The sequence below is a fragment of the Dipodomys ordii genome, unplaced genomic scaffold (assembly GCF_000151885.1).
Source record: "Dipodomys ordii isolate 6190 unplaced genomic scaffold, Dord_2.0 Scaffold126, whole genome shotgun sequence".
Lineage (NCBI taxonomy): Eukaryota > Metazoa > Chordata > Mammalia > Rodentia > Heteromyidae > Dipodomys > Dipodomys ordii.
The window spans coordinates 5048171-5065906 of NW_012267342.1; the positions used below are offsets into that span (position 1 = coordinate 5048171).

Below are 17736 nucleotides of genomic sequence, written 5' to 3' on the forward strand. Positions count from 1 at the left end.
GAGGGGGGAGGCTGGGAAGGGATGTGAAGGGTAAACAAAAGGAGGAGGCTGCAATGCTTGGTAAGAAATGTACGCATTATCCTGTCCATGTAATTATAACTCCTCTGTACAGTATGTTCACAAATAAAATTAAATTAAATTAAAAAACAACAACAACAGAAATGTACTCAAACTTTTTTTTCTTTTATCTTTTGTGGTGCTGAGGAATCGAACCCAGGGCCTCAGGCATGCAAGGCAAGCGCTCTACCACTGAGCTACCTTCCCAGTGTCTCCTCCCCGTTTTTTTTTTTTTTTAAGTCGTTTAAATAAGAATATAGGTGGACCCGTTGCAACAATGAGAAGTAAAAGTCTTTATGTCGAAAAGGAACTTTACAACTTTGGTGGGGTGGGAAGGCGGAGAGGATGGGGGGGCAGGGGGGAGGGAGATGATGGGAAGGGATGGGAAGGGGAAACAAAGGAGTAGGCTACAATGCTTGATAAGAAATGTACTCATTATCTTGCCCATGTTATTGCAACCCCTCTTTATAGTATTTTCACAATAAAAATAAATAAAAATTTTAAAAAAGAAAATAATTGGGAATGAAATAAAAAAAAAGAAATGTACTCGATATCTTGCCCATATAATTGTAACTCCTCTGTATGGTATTCTCACAATAAAAAATAAAAATAAAAAAAAAGAAAACATTGGAAAAAAAACATGAAATGAATCATTTCTAGCAGTATTGATAAGGAGCTTTAGTAGAATTGAGGATTAAGTCTCTGAGAAATAATTTTAGTAAGATTTTTAGATTAGACATAAAAACACTCAAATAGCCGGGCACCCGTGGCTCACGCTTGTAATCTTAGCTACTAAGGAGGCTGAGACAGAGGATCCCGGTGCAAGCCAGCCAGAGCAGAAAAGCCAGAGAGAGTCTTATCTCCAATAAACCACTTAGAAAACCAGAAGTGACGTTTTGGCTCAAGTTGCAGAGCTCTAGCCTTGAGCTGAAAAGCTGACAGACAGTACCCAGGCCCAGAGTTCAAGCCCCACGACCTACTCAAATAGTATAATTCTTTAGAAAGGCAAAGATTATCAAAGTAAGATACCAGTAAGTGAATACTCAAAAGAGATAGGGTAGGGCTAAGTTAGTAGAAAGATGAAGTGGACAAAGAGGGGAGAATGTAGTCAAGAACCCTACTGTATTGTTGGTGGGAGCTTAAAAGCGTTCAGTCACTCTGGAAATCAGTATGGAAGTCCCTCAAAAGACGACATATAGATCTCCCTCATGACCCAGAAATCCCAAATTTGTGCATTTATTCCAACGATCACAAACAAGGCCATACTAAAGCTACCAGCACAACTGTGCTTATCACAGTATCATTCACCATGGTTAAGATGTGGAACCAACCCAAATACTCCTCAGTAGATGAATGGATCAAAAAAAATGTGACACACACACACACACACACACACACATCATAGGAATTATATGCCTCCATCAGGAAGAATGACACCACCCCATTCCCCATTTGTTAGGAAATGGAATGACTTGGAAAAAATTATATGAAGTGAAGTAAGTCAGACCCAGACAAACAGGTCCTACGGTTTCCTTTATTTGCAATAACTAGTATACATCTAGGATAATCTTACCAGGCAAGAAGAAAAGGTCAAAAGCTATGTACATATGACCATATAAGATGATGCTAAGTGAAATGAACCCCAAAATACAGACACAAGAGGTTTTATGTTTGTTGCTGTTCTTCTTAATGTACATATATTGTATTTTGTGATTTCTTTCTTTTTCTTTTGTATGTTATTCCCCCATGGTATAACTCCTGTTGTCACTGTATTTGATTGTGGTGCCCTGCATCTTGTATACATATTTTTCTAATTTGGGAAGGGGAAGGGGAATAACAAACAAGGATACAGGTTGACCCATTGTAACAATGAGATGTACAAGACACCATGTGGAAAATGAACTTTACAACTTTGGGGTGAGGGGGAGGGAGGAGTTGGGGAGGTAGGGAGGGAAGGGATGGTAGGAGAAAAAACAAAGGAGGGGGTAACAATGCTCGATAAGAAATGTACTCATTACCTTACTAATGTAACTGTAACCACTCTGTACAGTCTCTTTACAATAATGTATATAAATATATATATATATATATATATATGAATCTAATGTGTCTCCTACAAAATTAAGAATAGTGAAGGAAAGAGTGGATAGGGAAGGGATGGGTGATAATGATGAAAGGGGTGACATTGATCAAGATGTATTTTACTCATAAACTGTGTGTTAACTGCGCCACTCCTTTGTACAACTACTTAACAATAATTTAAAAAAAACAAGTTAAATTGAAAATAATGCACAATCTTTTCTAGAGTAACAGAAATACAATCTTTGGGTTATTGTTTTTGCAAGATAAATATCTACCAATTGTCATTGAATACCACAATGCATATGCCTGATCAAAGTAACAATCTCAAATCAGACACAAATACTTTTTTAGAGCTACATCATCCACAATAGCTACTAGTTACTTCTGTTATTTGAATTTAAATGTAACTAATTTACATGACCTTAATACTAACCACATGTAAGAGTTCATTAAACATATTCAGGTAGTGACTTGCTTTGTATGACAGTGGACATAGGGAGTATTTCCAACATTATAAAAAGCATTATCATCTCTGATATATAACTGTAACCCCTCTGTACATCACATTGACAATATTTTTTAAAAGAAGAAAGTCACTTGTTTCTGCACAGAAAAATATTTTCATGTGAAGGTACTGCTTTTGCAGTATCAAGTGATATCATTTTATTAGTTTTATGTGCTCTTTGGTTTATGATGCTAGCATTTCTTTTGTAATTCAATAATTTTGTATGTATGTTTTCAGATGTGGAACAAATGGCAATTGACTGGATCACCAGAAATCTGTATTTTGTGGATCATGCCAGTGACCGGATCTTTGTTTGTAACTACAATGGGTCTGTGTGTGTCACTTTGATTGACCTGGAACTTCACAACCCGAAGGCAATAGCAGTAGATCCAATAGCGGGGTAAGGAATTTTTTTTATTACATTTAGTCTGCAAACATTTTCATAGCCAAAAAAATAAAGCCAAAATCTGACAAGACATTTTTGTAAAATAAGACAGCAAACTCAAAAATAATTAAATGTTGGTTTTAGCACCTACATGCAGGAAGGAAGGAAGACTATAAATTACCATTCAGAAGCTGGGGAATACCAGTTCCTTAACAGATCAATATTGCCGGCCTAACCTAAGACATAAACAATCTTCTCCACTCCCAAGAATTGCTTTGTGATCATTGACGAGTCTCAGGATACTTTGAGGTTAAAGACAAGAGGATTTCTAATTTTTAGCAAGGGAGCTTGTAGTTAGCAACCTTCACAAACAGATTGAAAGATACACTGTTTCCATAAATATGTCCAGTAAAGTATTTATAGGTTATAGAAATGTAATATACATTCTAGAGCACTACTAAAACCTTGGAATGGTCAGAATTCTCGTTAGTTCAGACCCTAATTTTATTCTCAATAATTACTGATATGTAAACCTAATATTATAGAGTTAATAATCCATCTTTATTTCAAGTTTTCAAGACACTTTATTGGTTAAAATAGCTTTTATCTTATAAGATCTCTTTAGATAATAGACTCATTAATCTTTTAAAATATTTTACTATTTGTAAACTATAATCATTCATATCCTCATCGACTTTGCCTAGACCTTTACAAAGTCAATGCAGAAAAGAAATGTCTTTAAATTATAAACATGGTGGTATTATTAGAGGGTGAAGAAAAAAATCAACACAGACCCTTATAAATTTATCATCTCACTAGTGAGTTCTGCCAGTATATTCAAATGGATGGCATATTGTACTACTGGTGTTTGTGAAGAGGTAACTCACAACAAAGATTTGAAATGTGAACATTCATTCTTGCTATTACTTTCATAGTCCTCAGGCAGTTCAGGCTGAAATGTCTGATGGAATATATCCTAAAGTACCATAAGCCACCATTCAATAAGTGAGAAAATATTTACTGAGGAAACAGCTGCCACCCATATGTGGACTTTTGTCACTCTTTACTTAAAGTCTGATTGAATATTAAGATGCATCATCACAATGGTTCTGATTTTGACAAGAACAGCTTGCACGTAAGAACTTCGCCTAGGAAGGCTGAGTAATATAATTCTTGAACGTGGTTCTATTTGTATTTGCAGCAGATGGTTACTTGACTGCAGTGATGCTTCAAAAAACATTAGGAAAAAGAAGTTGTGTTTAAACTGATTTGTTTGGGTGGTTGAAAATGAGTAGTAAGAAAGAACTGGAAATTTACAAATGTGCTAACAACATTCTTTTGGCATCCTGTTTAAAAAATACATTTGCCTTCTTGATTTTGCCTGGTGATAATAGCTGTATTTCAAATTAGCCTTGAGACAGTCCACCATGCTCAAGCTATTGCCTTTCTCCTTTCTTCCTGCTATGTTTTTTTCCTTCCCCATTCTCAAAACTAATACCCAGAGACCCTTTTCAAATAAAACTGCCAATCTGAACTATAATACATGTGAACATCATCTTTCTTTTGGAACAACAATATATTTTATGCTCTCAGGTTTCCAATTTCTCCCTGTCATTATAAGAAAGAACCATATTTTGTCATTTTTGTCAACGGAATTAGGAGTAGAAACTCCCATGTTTTTTGCACTTATTCACTGCTGGATTCCTCTAGGTCTGATAACTGTTTAAATGCTATTTTGTCATACATCATTTATCACAACAGGTGCTTTGAATTTTTTTTCTTTGCTCTCTCGAGCAAAGTTTTCAATCACTGATTGCAGATATCAGAGAAGGAAAACCCCATTCTTTTCTAAATATAGACATGTTTGCAATAGAGCATGTTTGCCTATATTCTATTTTTCTCTAAATAAAAATTTGGATGTGAACAATGCAATGCTATACACGAAAGGAACAGTGGATTTTTTTCTTAAACTTCTAGATTGAAGTAAATTGGGATTCCTCTAGAGTTTATATAATTTGTGTAAAATAACTAAGGTCCTGAGTTCAAGCCCCAGGACACACACACACACACAAACACACACACACACAAACACACACACACACACACACAATATTTAACTTAAGAATAAAGAAGATTAGAGGAGAAATATAGGACAACTGTGGGTGGAGGATGTGCAAAAAATGATTTTTCTCATTTATTTCTAAGTTTGTGTTCAAAGTACCTAAAATAAGGAAACTAAACAATCACAATTATTATAACTTTTGCAAGTTAAAAGTTCCTTAAGAACTTACAGAAAACTCATAGAATCAAGGAAACATATTTTTATTCTAAATTTAAAGAAGAAATGGAAAGTTGTAGGAAAATATTACTGGACAGCAGGGGCAATCTAGTGATAATAAATAAAAATAATAAATAAAAAGGAAAATTTAAGTACCTTTAAGTAGGTATTCATTTAACAAAACAGATGTAGCTTGTTCAATACGCACCCATCCCTCCCAGCCCACCCTCCTCTCTCACTTTTCTCAATTTTATGGGATATGCATTGATTGAACTCTTGACTGTCTTCTCCCCTTCTTCTCCTCTTCATTAGTCTACCCCTCTGAACTTGATACCACTCACTTCCGTAAAATACTAATGTTCTGTTTATTTTTTATAGACATTCAACATTGCCTTTCTAAGAATATACTATTTAGGTTTTCCTTTGAATCTACTGTATTTCATTTAATAAATTTGTATTAAAAACACATTTATTTATATATTTATAAACACATTCTAGCTTCCACATATGAGGAAAATCATAAACCTTTCTCTCTCTAGGCCTCACATACTTCATTTTATATATGTATATGTTCGTGGGGTCTGAACTCTGGGCCTGGTGCTGTCCCTCAGCTCTTCAGCTCAAGGCTAGTGCCCTATCACTTGAACCCCAGCACCACTTCTGGCTTTTTCTGTGTATGTGGTGCTGAGGAATCGAACCCAGGGCCTCATGTATGCAAGGCAAGCGCTCTACCACTGAGCCAACTTCTCATCCCACTTAATATAAATTTTTTAAATGTGGTTAGATGGCACAAGTAGGTGTCAATGCATGTTGACACACCCAATGGCTTTTCCATCCTTGCCAAGGGAAATGCTAGCTTCTCTTGCTTCATTCAACACAGAAAAGAATTTTAGCAATGTCTATTTGTTCACATTTTTTTGTATGTCCTTATATCTTCAAAGATGAGGACATTCTTTCCTCTGAATACAAAGTGGGCACTCACTTTTGGAATGAGGGTTTTAGTACTGACTTCACAGTAAATTTAGAGAATTATTTTGTTGCCTGTATCAAGGAACTTGGTTTGAAGAAGTTCAAATGATGACCTAACTGTTTCTCTGTTTTTCCTGTGCTAAGTTGTCATACATTTTTGGTGGCATAACATGAATTCTACCAGGAAGAAGCTAAAAATGAAAATATTATTTGAACAGTCTTCTTTTACAAGACAATATGTAAATTAACTTCAATATCTTTCAAAAAATAAAGGTGAAGGAAAAAATTTCTTCATAACTGTCCTTTCAGTCAAGCTATGTTGTTTTTAGGTATTTTTGTTCGTTTTTGTATGTCAGTGCTGGGGCTTGAAATATGGGCCTGGGTCCAACCCCACAGTTTTTCAGCTCAAGGTGAGTGCTTTACCATTTGAGCTACTGTGACACTTCTGGTTTTCTGGTGGTTTATTGGAGATAAGAGTTTCATGGACTTTCCTGCCCGGGCTGGATTTGAACCGTGATCCTCAGATCTCAGCCTCCTGAGTAGCTACGATTACAGCCATGAGCCACCTGTACCCGGCAGCTAATTTTTTTTAATGCTATATTGTCTTTGATTCTAAAGTATGTAATATCTAGGTCTAGTGAGGGTTGTAAATATAGTCAAGTCTGGAGCTTTACTTCTAAGATCTGGCTTTTAGTTTCCTATTAAAATCCTCAAGCTAGATTTGATACAAGGGTTTCTTAAACATAAATGTGAAATCAATAAAGGGAGAGCAACAATAAAATCAATCTTAATTCATGTGACAAACGCATTAATCAATCCAAGCTCAAGGAAGTGACTCTGAAACACAAAATACAGTGAAAGCAAGATCAAGTGTTTGTTGGGCAGATACCCCAAACAGGTACAACAAGCACTTCATCTTCTTACTGTATGGGCCCCTTATTCAATTAGTTGTTAGTTGAGTACTATAACAGTAAACAGGATATTATCTAAGTTTCATTATTGGGAAATTTAATAAATGGACTTATTGGGATTACTTGGATTTTAGAAAAGAGCCTTGCTCATCCCCACTTGCAGTGTACTATTGTGGTGGGAAGGATTCTCTAGTTAGGTGCTTTCTGGCACACAGTTGGTTTTTTGTTTGCTTATTTATCTTAATCCATCATTTCATTGTGGTCCTCCATTCTCCCTACTAGTTGAATTCCTTCTAATGTCCTGTTTGCCTTTCCTATTTGTTTAAGGACTTAGACTTTATCATAAGCCTTTAATTCATTGTGTAAGCAAGCTCCTTAAGAACATGGATTCTGGGTCAGATGCCTTGTCTTGAAAATATCTACTACTGCCTTTATTTCCAACAATATGAAAAACATTATTAGAAAAACAGAGCAAACCTAATTATTTTCATGAATATATTAAAGTTCTAATTGGAACTTTAGGAAAAGTTATATTGTGAGATTTGGTATACTATATTTCAATTATAAGTGTAATTAACTTATGTAAGAAGGTTAAATTAAAGAAGGGGTAACTCTTATAAAGTGATACAGTAGACATTAAATATTTCCTGAATACAATATCATGTATTTTTATATAGGATAAACTTTTTTTAAAAAGTGGGAGGCAGATTAGTATATAGGATTTGTGAATCTAGGACCCCATGTCAATAAGGAGGGAAAAACATATTGTCTTTGTTCTATGTGAAAGCTATCCATCTGTCAAGAGACAGAAGAGTGAATCCCAAGATTCAGAAGTGAAGTTCACATAAGGAATGATTGACATATTTAATAGTCAAGACATCTCCCATCACCCACCTACATATTCATCTTTGGTGGAATTACTTATGTCTGAGAAAGTAAAAATAGAACCAATGTTAACAGCCACCAAAGTTAACAACAGTCCGGGTGTGGATCTGACTAATGGAAGTCTTATCTGAGATTCTATGTAAATATAGAACATTTATAAATGAAATAGGTCTTCCTATACACATGAAAGACATTTTGTCACAAAGTTGTCTTCATGGCATAAAGTGTGTATCTTAGTTGTGGCAGCTGGCTGTCAGAGCTCCAAGTTGAAAACTTAATTTACAAATTCTCTTGCAGTGGGATATAGGAGGAGAATTCTTATAGACATTTAGTTATTAAACTTCTTAGGCTTCATTATAGGTTAATTAATCCCAGATATATCTTCTATCATCCCTCATCTACTTTCTATTGATTTGAGGATTGAAGTGATTCTAAAGTTTTGATGGGTTTGGGCAATAAAAAGTATCTAAAGGCATTACTTTCTGTTCCTTTTTTCCTCCCCATGGAGGTGTAATCTTATAGGATAGGGGCTTATTTGCCATTAATGACTTATGTAGTATTTACTTTTTTAATTCACATCTGACAGTTTGAAAATCATGTCTTCATTTTTTTTTTTTTTTTGGTCAGTCCTGGGGCTTGAACTCTGGGCGTGGACACTGTTACTCAGCTCTTCAGCTCAAGGCGAGCCACAGCGCCACTTCCAATTTTCTAGTGGTTTATGGGAGATAAGAGTCTCCTGGACTTTCCTTCCCTAGGTGGCTTTGAACCCTGATTCTCAACTCTCAGCTTCCTGAGTAGATAGGATTATAGGCATGAGACACCGGAGTCCAGCATTAGTCTTCACTTTTAAGAAAAAACACCTTCTTAAATCGACAAATATTTTTTTTATTTTAATTTTTATTTTTTGTGATCATACTGTACAGAGGGCTTACAATTACATGGGCAAGATAATGAGTACATTTCTTATCAAGCATTGCAGCCTCCTCCTTTGTTTACTCTTCACATAACTTCCCAGCCTTCCCCCCCCACCCCGTCCCCCCTCTCAATCCTCTCTGCCCCCACCAATGTTGTAAAGTTCGTTTTCGACATGACAACTTGTACTTCTCATTGTTGCAACAGGTCTACCTGTATCCTTAAACGACTTGCTTTTCCCCCATCTCCTCCACAAATTATACCGACATCAAATATGGTGAAAGCAGGGGTTATACTGTGGGGGAGGGATATACAAAGCAACAAAGAGATAATCTTATAAATGCATTAGAAACAAATGCATGAAAGAAAAAAAAAACATTAAAATACATATCTAAGGGTTCATTTTCCTAACATCACATTATCTGACCTTTTCTGCTTAACTCATACATATACTAGATATTGCAAATAAGGGAAACCATGGGACCTATGTTTCTTTGGGCTTGGCTTACTTCACTTAATATAATTTTTTCCAAGTCTTTCCATTTCCTAACAAATGACATTGCCCCAAGAATTTTTTTTTTAAATGTTGACTTCTTAGCCTCCTTCAGTCTAACCATGAGAGACGTTTTCAAAATTCCTGTCCTGGATATCTGAAACTTAAATTTCTTGGAAGAAAAATGCTAATGAGTTAAGTGACATAGTAAAACATGTTCTTCACATGAATTTATTTTTAGAATATGGCAGAACATTTAGAGTTGTTCATGCTCACTGTAACCTTATTTGAAAGATTAACCCAATCTTGCCATATTATTCTGCCATTCGTAACATTCTCAGTCAACATAATGGGAAAATGTCTTGCTCTGGTCTTTTTGTTTAACCTTGTATAGGATTTTAGTTTGTAATTTTATTTCTATTGACTATACTTGGTATCTGTTTGTCTTCAAATGGCTACCTTTGAATAAAAAGTGTCACAAAATGCCCATTCTAATTATTATTATTATTATTATTTTCTTTTTTTTTGTTGTTGGTCATGGGGCTTGAACTCTGGGCTTGAGTGCTATCCCTCAGCTCTTCAGATCAAGGCAAGCCTTCTACCACTTGAGCCACAGCCCCACTTATGGTTTTCGACTGGTTTATTGGAGATAAGAGTCTCACAGACTTTCCTCCCTGGGATGGCTTTGAACCGTGATCCTCAGATCTCAGCCCCTGAGTAGCTAGGATTATAGGCATGAGCCACCGGCGCCCAGCTTTCTAATTATTGTTTACTCAAGTAGTTAAGTAAAAAACAAACAAATGAACAAAAAATCTGCATATCATTTATATGAAGAAGTAATTTGTTATTATCACAGTTTAAGACATCCCTAAGGTTGTTTTTTACTGCTCTTTTTACTGCTCAAATATATGGTACTGAAACTGAATGTTTAGATTTCAGTCAGAAACTCCAGGAGATTCACATATCTAGTCCTGACCACTCACCCTTATCTGCTAAATACAGAGATATGGGGAAAGGCAAAAAAGAAAGAGAACACTTTTTTTTTTTGGTCCGTCATGGAGCTTGAACCCTGAGCCTGAAGGTTGTCCCTCAGGTCTACCACTTGAGCCACAGCACAACTTCCGGTTTTCTAGTGGTTTATTAGTGTTTTATTGGAGATAAGAGTCTCAGGAACTTTCATGCCTGGGCCAGCTTTAAACCCGGATCTTCAGACCTCAGCCTCCTGAGTAGCTAGGATTACTGGCATGAGCCACTGGCACATGGCTTAGGAAGTGAACACTTCAGTATATTTTCAGCCATTTTCACATATACATTCCTTGGCCTTAGAGTAGAATTAGACACAAGAGATGAAAAAGTATTACTAACTAAAACAGCCCCAAATCACAAGTGTTCCCTAATTGACCAGTTTTTGTCTTGTCTTTTGTTCTTGAGAAGTTGATCTCATCATATCATTTGATGGGAGCAGGAGCAGTCAGTGACTTATTCCTTAACCCTTATGCCTTGTTGTCTGTAGCTTTTGTTTATTTTCATCATTTGGAGACCTTTCGTCTTTTATCACAAGATGATAAAAAGATGGCACTGCCTGTCAAAAGGAAGTTTGCCTTTTTTCCTAAAATGTTTATCAGTTGTAAACCTAGTTCATTCTAGAAGTGATTGTAAAGTAACAGCAGGAGAGAATGGCTCAGACCAAAGGGCACAGATGCACAATTTGGCTGAGTGCCTAGTTTCTGTTAATTCATGGTCCTAACAAATGTAGCTTTTTTATTATTTTTACATTATTAACTTTAATGTATTTGTTTTAGGCAAATTCTTTGCTGAAGTTCTGACAATCCACTGTAAAAAAATCTAATATTTAATTTAAAACTCTCCTGATTTTTATAAGGTATAGAAAGACTCCAAGAGCTGATAATCTTCCATGTCTCCTTCATCTGAAGCGATTCTTGTCCACTTATATGAGTCTTTAGTTAGACTAGATTACATAGGTGACATGGACTGAAATATGGCCAGGGTAACAGGAACAAAGTCCAGTTGTTTCTAAGCCAACATAATCCTCTATAACACTGTCTTAGGGTAGTTTTTTTCTCATGTGGAGCCATTTCCTCCATGCATGTAGAGAGCTTCTTGCCCTTAACTTGGACTTGTTTAAAAAGAACACAAATACCATTTTTGATTCCACTCATTTGCTTTCTAAAAGCTTTTAAACACCTTCTGAGGTATTTAAAAGAGACTGAGGAGGGAGCACTCTGGACATAATCTTTCATCTCTCTGTATTTAGCTTTCCAGACACAGTTTATAAACCTAATGGTAGTTTATATTCTGTCATAGTTGCCAATACTTTTGCAAGTTATATATAAACATTTCCAAACCACAAGGGTAATATCAAGTAAGTGAATGTTTCACTTATAAGATGATCCTCAATTAGCCTGAAAACTTTCATAATCTCTGCCAGAGACTAGGTTATGCACTACAAGAATTTGTTCCAACAGAGGAAAGAATGCCTTTGTACATACAAGTACTTTAAAATTACTGCTATGTATTTCCCCCTATGTGGAATTCTATCAAAACAAGAAGTAAACATGAGTCAGTAGCTGTGTTTCAAACTGTGTGGATGGCTTTCCTGTGTTACTCAGGAGTGTGACCAGGCCATCAAAGGTGAATGATGTAAATCTCTTTTTCACAGAGCTTGGAATAAACAATGTTATGCTTGAAATATCAACTATGAGGATGTGAAGATTTATTTGGTATAGTCTCTTTTTCTTTTTGTTTTTAATATGGAGCACTTCACAAATTTGCATGTCATCCTTGCACAGGGGCCATGCTAATCTTCTGTATAGTTCCAATTTTAGCATATGTCCTGCCGAAGTGAGCACAGGTATAGTTTCTTTTAAAAAAACATTGAATTATTTAAAATTTCCAAGGTAAATAATGAATCAGGCACATGATAATATTTCCAAAGGCTGAGAGAATCTTGGCTTATAAACACCATAGGGAAAAGACAAAATTTGAAGAAAATAAAACAAGTACTTGACACCATTCTGCCCACATATTATCATACTTTAATATGAAAGACCAATTTGGGATTTTACTATGGGTTAGGTAGTCATAGTCAATCAAAAATATTCTAAAAATAAACAAAAGGAAGTGAAAGCAACATTTTACATTTATGCTGTTATATTTTATTCTACTTGACTGTTGATACTTGCAGGATACTGAACCAAAATTGATATTTTGCCTTGAGCCAGACTCTTAATAGTTTGGCTAGGAAGAAATTAGCCTGATTTTGAAGTTAAGGTAGAAAATTTTCTTTTAGCTAAACCTCCAAAAAAACACATATTGAAGGCCTTATCTTTTGTTTCTGATTTTACTGAAATAATTGTGAGAAAAGTATTTGTGCTAAGGAAAACTATTAACTATGACTAAATTATGTCTTAATAGCATCTTAACAATTCTTTACTTTTTTTGTAAAAAAAACTAATGATTTGTCATTGATTTTTTTTCCATTAAAAAAATATGGTCCTGCTAACACCATCAACAAACCAGATTATTTAATAAATCCCTGGATTTGGGTTAGTACAACATAAAATGGGATTAAATAAAGTAAACATAAAAAGGAAGTATTCTTGCTCATGGAAGCCTGCTGTCTATATCTCAAAATGAGTGGTAGAACTGGACATGTAATTAAATTTTTTCCATTCTTAAGAAGTTAACTTATCTCATAAGTTTACCTCATAAATTTACTGTTGAAGCTATCTCAAGTATTTGAAATTCTACAGTGATCAAAAAGCCTCAATATTAGTATGATCTACTTCTGAAATTAAAATTTCTCATTTATGAAGTAAAATTTTCAAAATTATTCATTCTTATTACTAGAGACATGGCTCAAGTGGTAGAACACCAACCACCAGCATAGATTAGACAACTGTGCAAGTAACATACACATTGCACACACAGAAACATACATATACACACATTACTTTTAGTATTAATTTAAATGGTTAATACCTCAACTGTGCATACACAAATTTCACTTACTCATTAAATAAATGGATCATATAAATTATATGTAATTTGACTGTGCCATCAAAACTTATTAAATATTAATTCAATAATCACTTTATATGACAGCACTTATTTATTTAGAATTTGAACTTGGTCTTGCACTGTTTTTTGGTGTTTTTTTTTTTTTTATTAACTCAAGGCTGGTCGTCTACCATGTGATTCACACTTCTAACATGTGCTTGTCAATTATAGCAAAGGTTTTGAGTTTTTCTCATGGATTTGTGTGCCTAAGCAGGCTTGGAATTTTGAACCCTTTATCTCAGTTTCCTGAGGAGCTAAAGCCATGAGCCTTGGGTGCCTGGCTTAATCACAACATTTTTAAAAGGTTAAAGTTAGTTGTTTTTATATACTTAATGACACTACACAATAAAAGTATATTTATTATTAAAGCATAAATCTAACAGGTTAATAAGACATTTTCCTGTTTGTGATTATTTAAGGATCATAGTTACTTACATTTTGCAGTGCTAAAATTATTCTAGATCCTCGATTCTCAATTTGGATCCTCGATCCTCAATTATTCTATTCCAAGTAGTAGGAGAAGGAAACCATTGAAAACAGATATAGGTATATGAAAGGATATCAGCAAATATAGCACTTGGCTAAGCAGTGCTTGCTTGTGACAACAACATGACATGAATATAGGAACATGTCTTCCCAAAGAACAATTGCCATTTGTGCCTGAATCTTCTTTTCTGGTTTTCCATATCCAATATCCAAATATATTTTCCTTTTCTTATGTTAAATACATTATATGTAGGTCCAAGTATGAGATATCCAGGGGGCTGGTGAGGGTGGCTCAATCGTAGAGTGCTTGCCTAGCATGCATGAGGCCCTGAATTTGATTCCTCAGTACCACATAAACAAAAATAAGAAGAAGAGATATCCAGGTGATATAGGTTCTTCCCATCATGTACTTAAGTAATAACCTGCACTTACTGTCATTTTATACTCTAGATAAGATGATGGGCAAAACAAAAAATTCTCAAGGGAGAATGCTGGCTTAGCTAGAGAAAGATTCTGAGGTCAAAACCAGTATTGCAAAATAGAAGAATAAGATGAAGAAAAAGATGAAGGAAAAGAAGCAAGAGGAGAAAGAGGAAGAAAAGGGAAGAAGAGAAGAAAGGCAAAAGGCTGGGAGGAGAGGAAGTATATAGTGATTACTGGTCCAGATCAAAGCCCAGAAGCAATTTAATAGTCTAGTGATAGAGAAGTAAAGTGAATGACTTCTAATGTTGTGGTTGAGAAGTTTTGTGAGAATCTTTTTTTTTTCTCCAAAATGTTCCTTTCCATTTTTCTACTTTATGTTTTCAGCAGGAGATTTGTTATATTATTCTATATACTAAGGTTTTGTTCATTCAAATTGCATGAAACAATGGAGTGGAAGAATATTTTCCATGGTCAACCTATTTACCACAGATTATTTCTTATCCTTTTAAATTGTGATGTTTAAAGTGACAAAAGCTTTTTTAAAATACAGCTTTTAGCAAAGATACTGTACAGAGGGTTACAGTTACATGAGTAAGTCAATGAGTTCTTTTCCTATCAAGCAATTAACCCCTCCTTTGTTTATCCTCTTCCAACCCTTTCCTCCCCCCACCCCAACTCCTCCCTTCCTCCCAAAAAAAGTTTTAAAGTTAGTTTTCAACATAGTGTCTTGTACATCTCATTGTTACAATGGGTCAGCCTGTATCCTTGTTTTAGAATTTTGTTATTATCCTCCCCTCACCAAATTAGAAAAATGTATATACAAGATGCAGGGCACCAGATTCAAATACAGTACCAACAGGGGCTAAACCATGGGGGAAGAACAAAAACAATCACATAGTGTAATATAAGTACAGTAAAAACAACAGAAACAAAAATAAAATCTCTTGTGTCCCTATCTTGGGGTTCATTTTGCTTAGCACCATCTTATATGATCATATGTGCAAGGCTTTTGACCTTTTCTACTTGTCTGGTAAGATTATGCTAGACGTATACTAATTATTGCAAATGAGGGAAACTGTGGGACCTATGTTTCTTTGAGCCTGGCTTACTTCACTTAATATAATTTTTTCCAAGTCTTTCCATTTCTTAACAAATGTGGTGATGTCATTCTTTCTGATAGAGTCATAGAATTCCATTTTGTGTGTGTGTATGTGTGTGTGTATGTGTGTGTGTATGTGTGTGTATGTATATGTACATATATGTGTATATATATATATATATATATATATATATATATATTCTTGATCCATTCATCAACTGAGGGGCATCTGGGTTGGTTCCATATCTTAACTATGGCAAATAATGCTGTAATAAACATAGTTTTCCTGGTAGCCTCAGTATTGTCTTGTTTGTGATTATTTGTGTAAAAGCCCCAAACTGGGATTGCTGGGTCCTAGGCGAGTTCTATGTGTAGTCTGACAACGTTTTTTTATAAACTATGCTCACAGTTTTTGTGCTGCTAATATTTGGATGAATCAGAATGCACACCTATATCCAAGGTGGGTTTAATTTTTCCTGAGTCATTCAGGCTTTGGTTGTATTAAGGATTAGACAGGAATAGATAACTGCATATGAAGTTTCTGCTAGAAAAAGATACTAGGAAAAGTAAGTAAAGATAGCTTCAGTGAAAACATGAGACATGTGAGATGAATGTCATGGGAATATTTCTCTGTAATATGAAGTATTTGAGAATAAAATTGCATTTTTCTGATGGATATTTTGGGGATTCTTATCAAAGTCCTGCAAATACTAGATAAGTATGGTAATAGCAATGATGAGGATGATGGAAAAATGGCAGTGACAATGCCATCAATAACAGGGAAGGGAATATTCACCCAACGATGCAATTACTGACACTCCATGGACATCAGAGGCTTTACTGCTGTGAATCATGCTAAATTTTAAATCCTGGTTTATCCCATAGGGAAATAATATTTTAGAGATCATAAGTCACTTCTCAATCTGCCACCTACAGTCTTAGATGATGAAAGAAAAGGGTAATTGCAGTTGCAATTTTAGGATACACTGATGAAACTCTGCCTTCTGTAGAGCTTTCATCCTCAAAACCTGCATATGTCCCTATAACTCAAAGATAACTAGCATGTCAGTAGGCGAAGCAGACTGGTAGTGCACAAATCCAAGGCTGCCTACTAGAAAAAAAAGTGTTAAGTTACACATTAAAATGTGAAATCTTTCTATGACTTGCTTTTTTATATAATTTAAATCTATATTATAGTTGTTAGAGGGTCAGCTTTCATTTATTACCTGATTTAGTATTGCATAGAGATCTGCCTTAAATTTAATTCAATAAAATTAACTGTGGTAAGATGAACAACAGTGAATAAGAAAAGCTTGTAAAAACTTGTTTTTTAACCTAAAGGAGGGTATGCATGTATTTTACTTTATAATATATCTGAGCTGTGGAATTTTCTAGGAGGTGGTCTTATTGAAGAGTTGAATTGAGAAGGATATCACTTTGTCTATTGGTTAAAAAGTGTTGCTAGATTTATGTTATATGAGTATGTGCAACATTGCAATGCAGGGACAACAGGTGCAATCAGCCCTACCTCTTCCCTGGATAAGCTCACAATGAATTTTTTCACTTGGAGTTTCCCAGTAACTCTCTCTATGCTGTATTAACTATATCATTCACTATGGAGATGTTTCACTGAGTAGCTTCTTATGTAGAATCACAACTACACCAGAATGTATTGTCTCTTATCATTATTTACAAAGGCATATTGTTTGAGTCATTCATATGGAGAAGAAGGTCAATGAAACTAGTTTTGTAAGATTTTTCAGAGCAAAAAGAAGAGGAATAACACACATAACACTGTTAGGGACAGTTTAAATTGAATGAGTCAGCTGTCTAATAAAATTCCTTTGTCTTGATTCATTAAATACCTACTATGTCTTGAGAGGCATATAGTTCTATTTATTCACTTTTGTAGATGATACTTGGAGAGGTGAAGTTACTTGTCCTCAGTAAAAATAGGCAATTAGTCATGCAGTCAGGATTCAAACTTAAACAATGTCACCTCATAGTCTACATTCAATTACTCTATACACACACTGAGATATCTTGACTTTGTAATTTAAAACAAGGTGGTGGAGAAGTTTTGGGGAAGGTCAACCGTCATCTGAAAGAGTAGATATTAACTCTAAGGAAAATAGTACACTTAAATATATGATAAGACTGTTTTATTCTTC

At 34.9% G+C, this 17736-nt stretch overlaps 1 protein-coding gene across 1 annotated transcript in view; it reads left to right on the plus strand.

Annotated features, from left to right (window-relative positions):
• Positions 1 to 17736, plus strand: part of Lrp1b (low density lipoprotein receptor-related protein 1B) — a 1500426-nt gene that overhangs the window by 594195 nt on the left and 888495 nt on the right. Inside the window, exon 7 of the mRNA XM_013030060.1 lies at positions 2882 to 3044. Coding sequence (XP_012885514.1) covers positions 2882 to 3044 — 163 coding nt within the window. The remainder of the gene's footprint in view (positions 1 to 2881; positions 3045 to 17736) is intronic.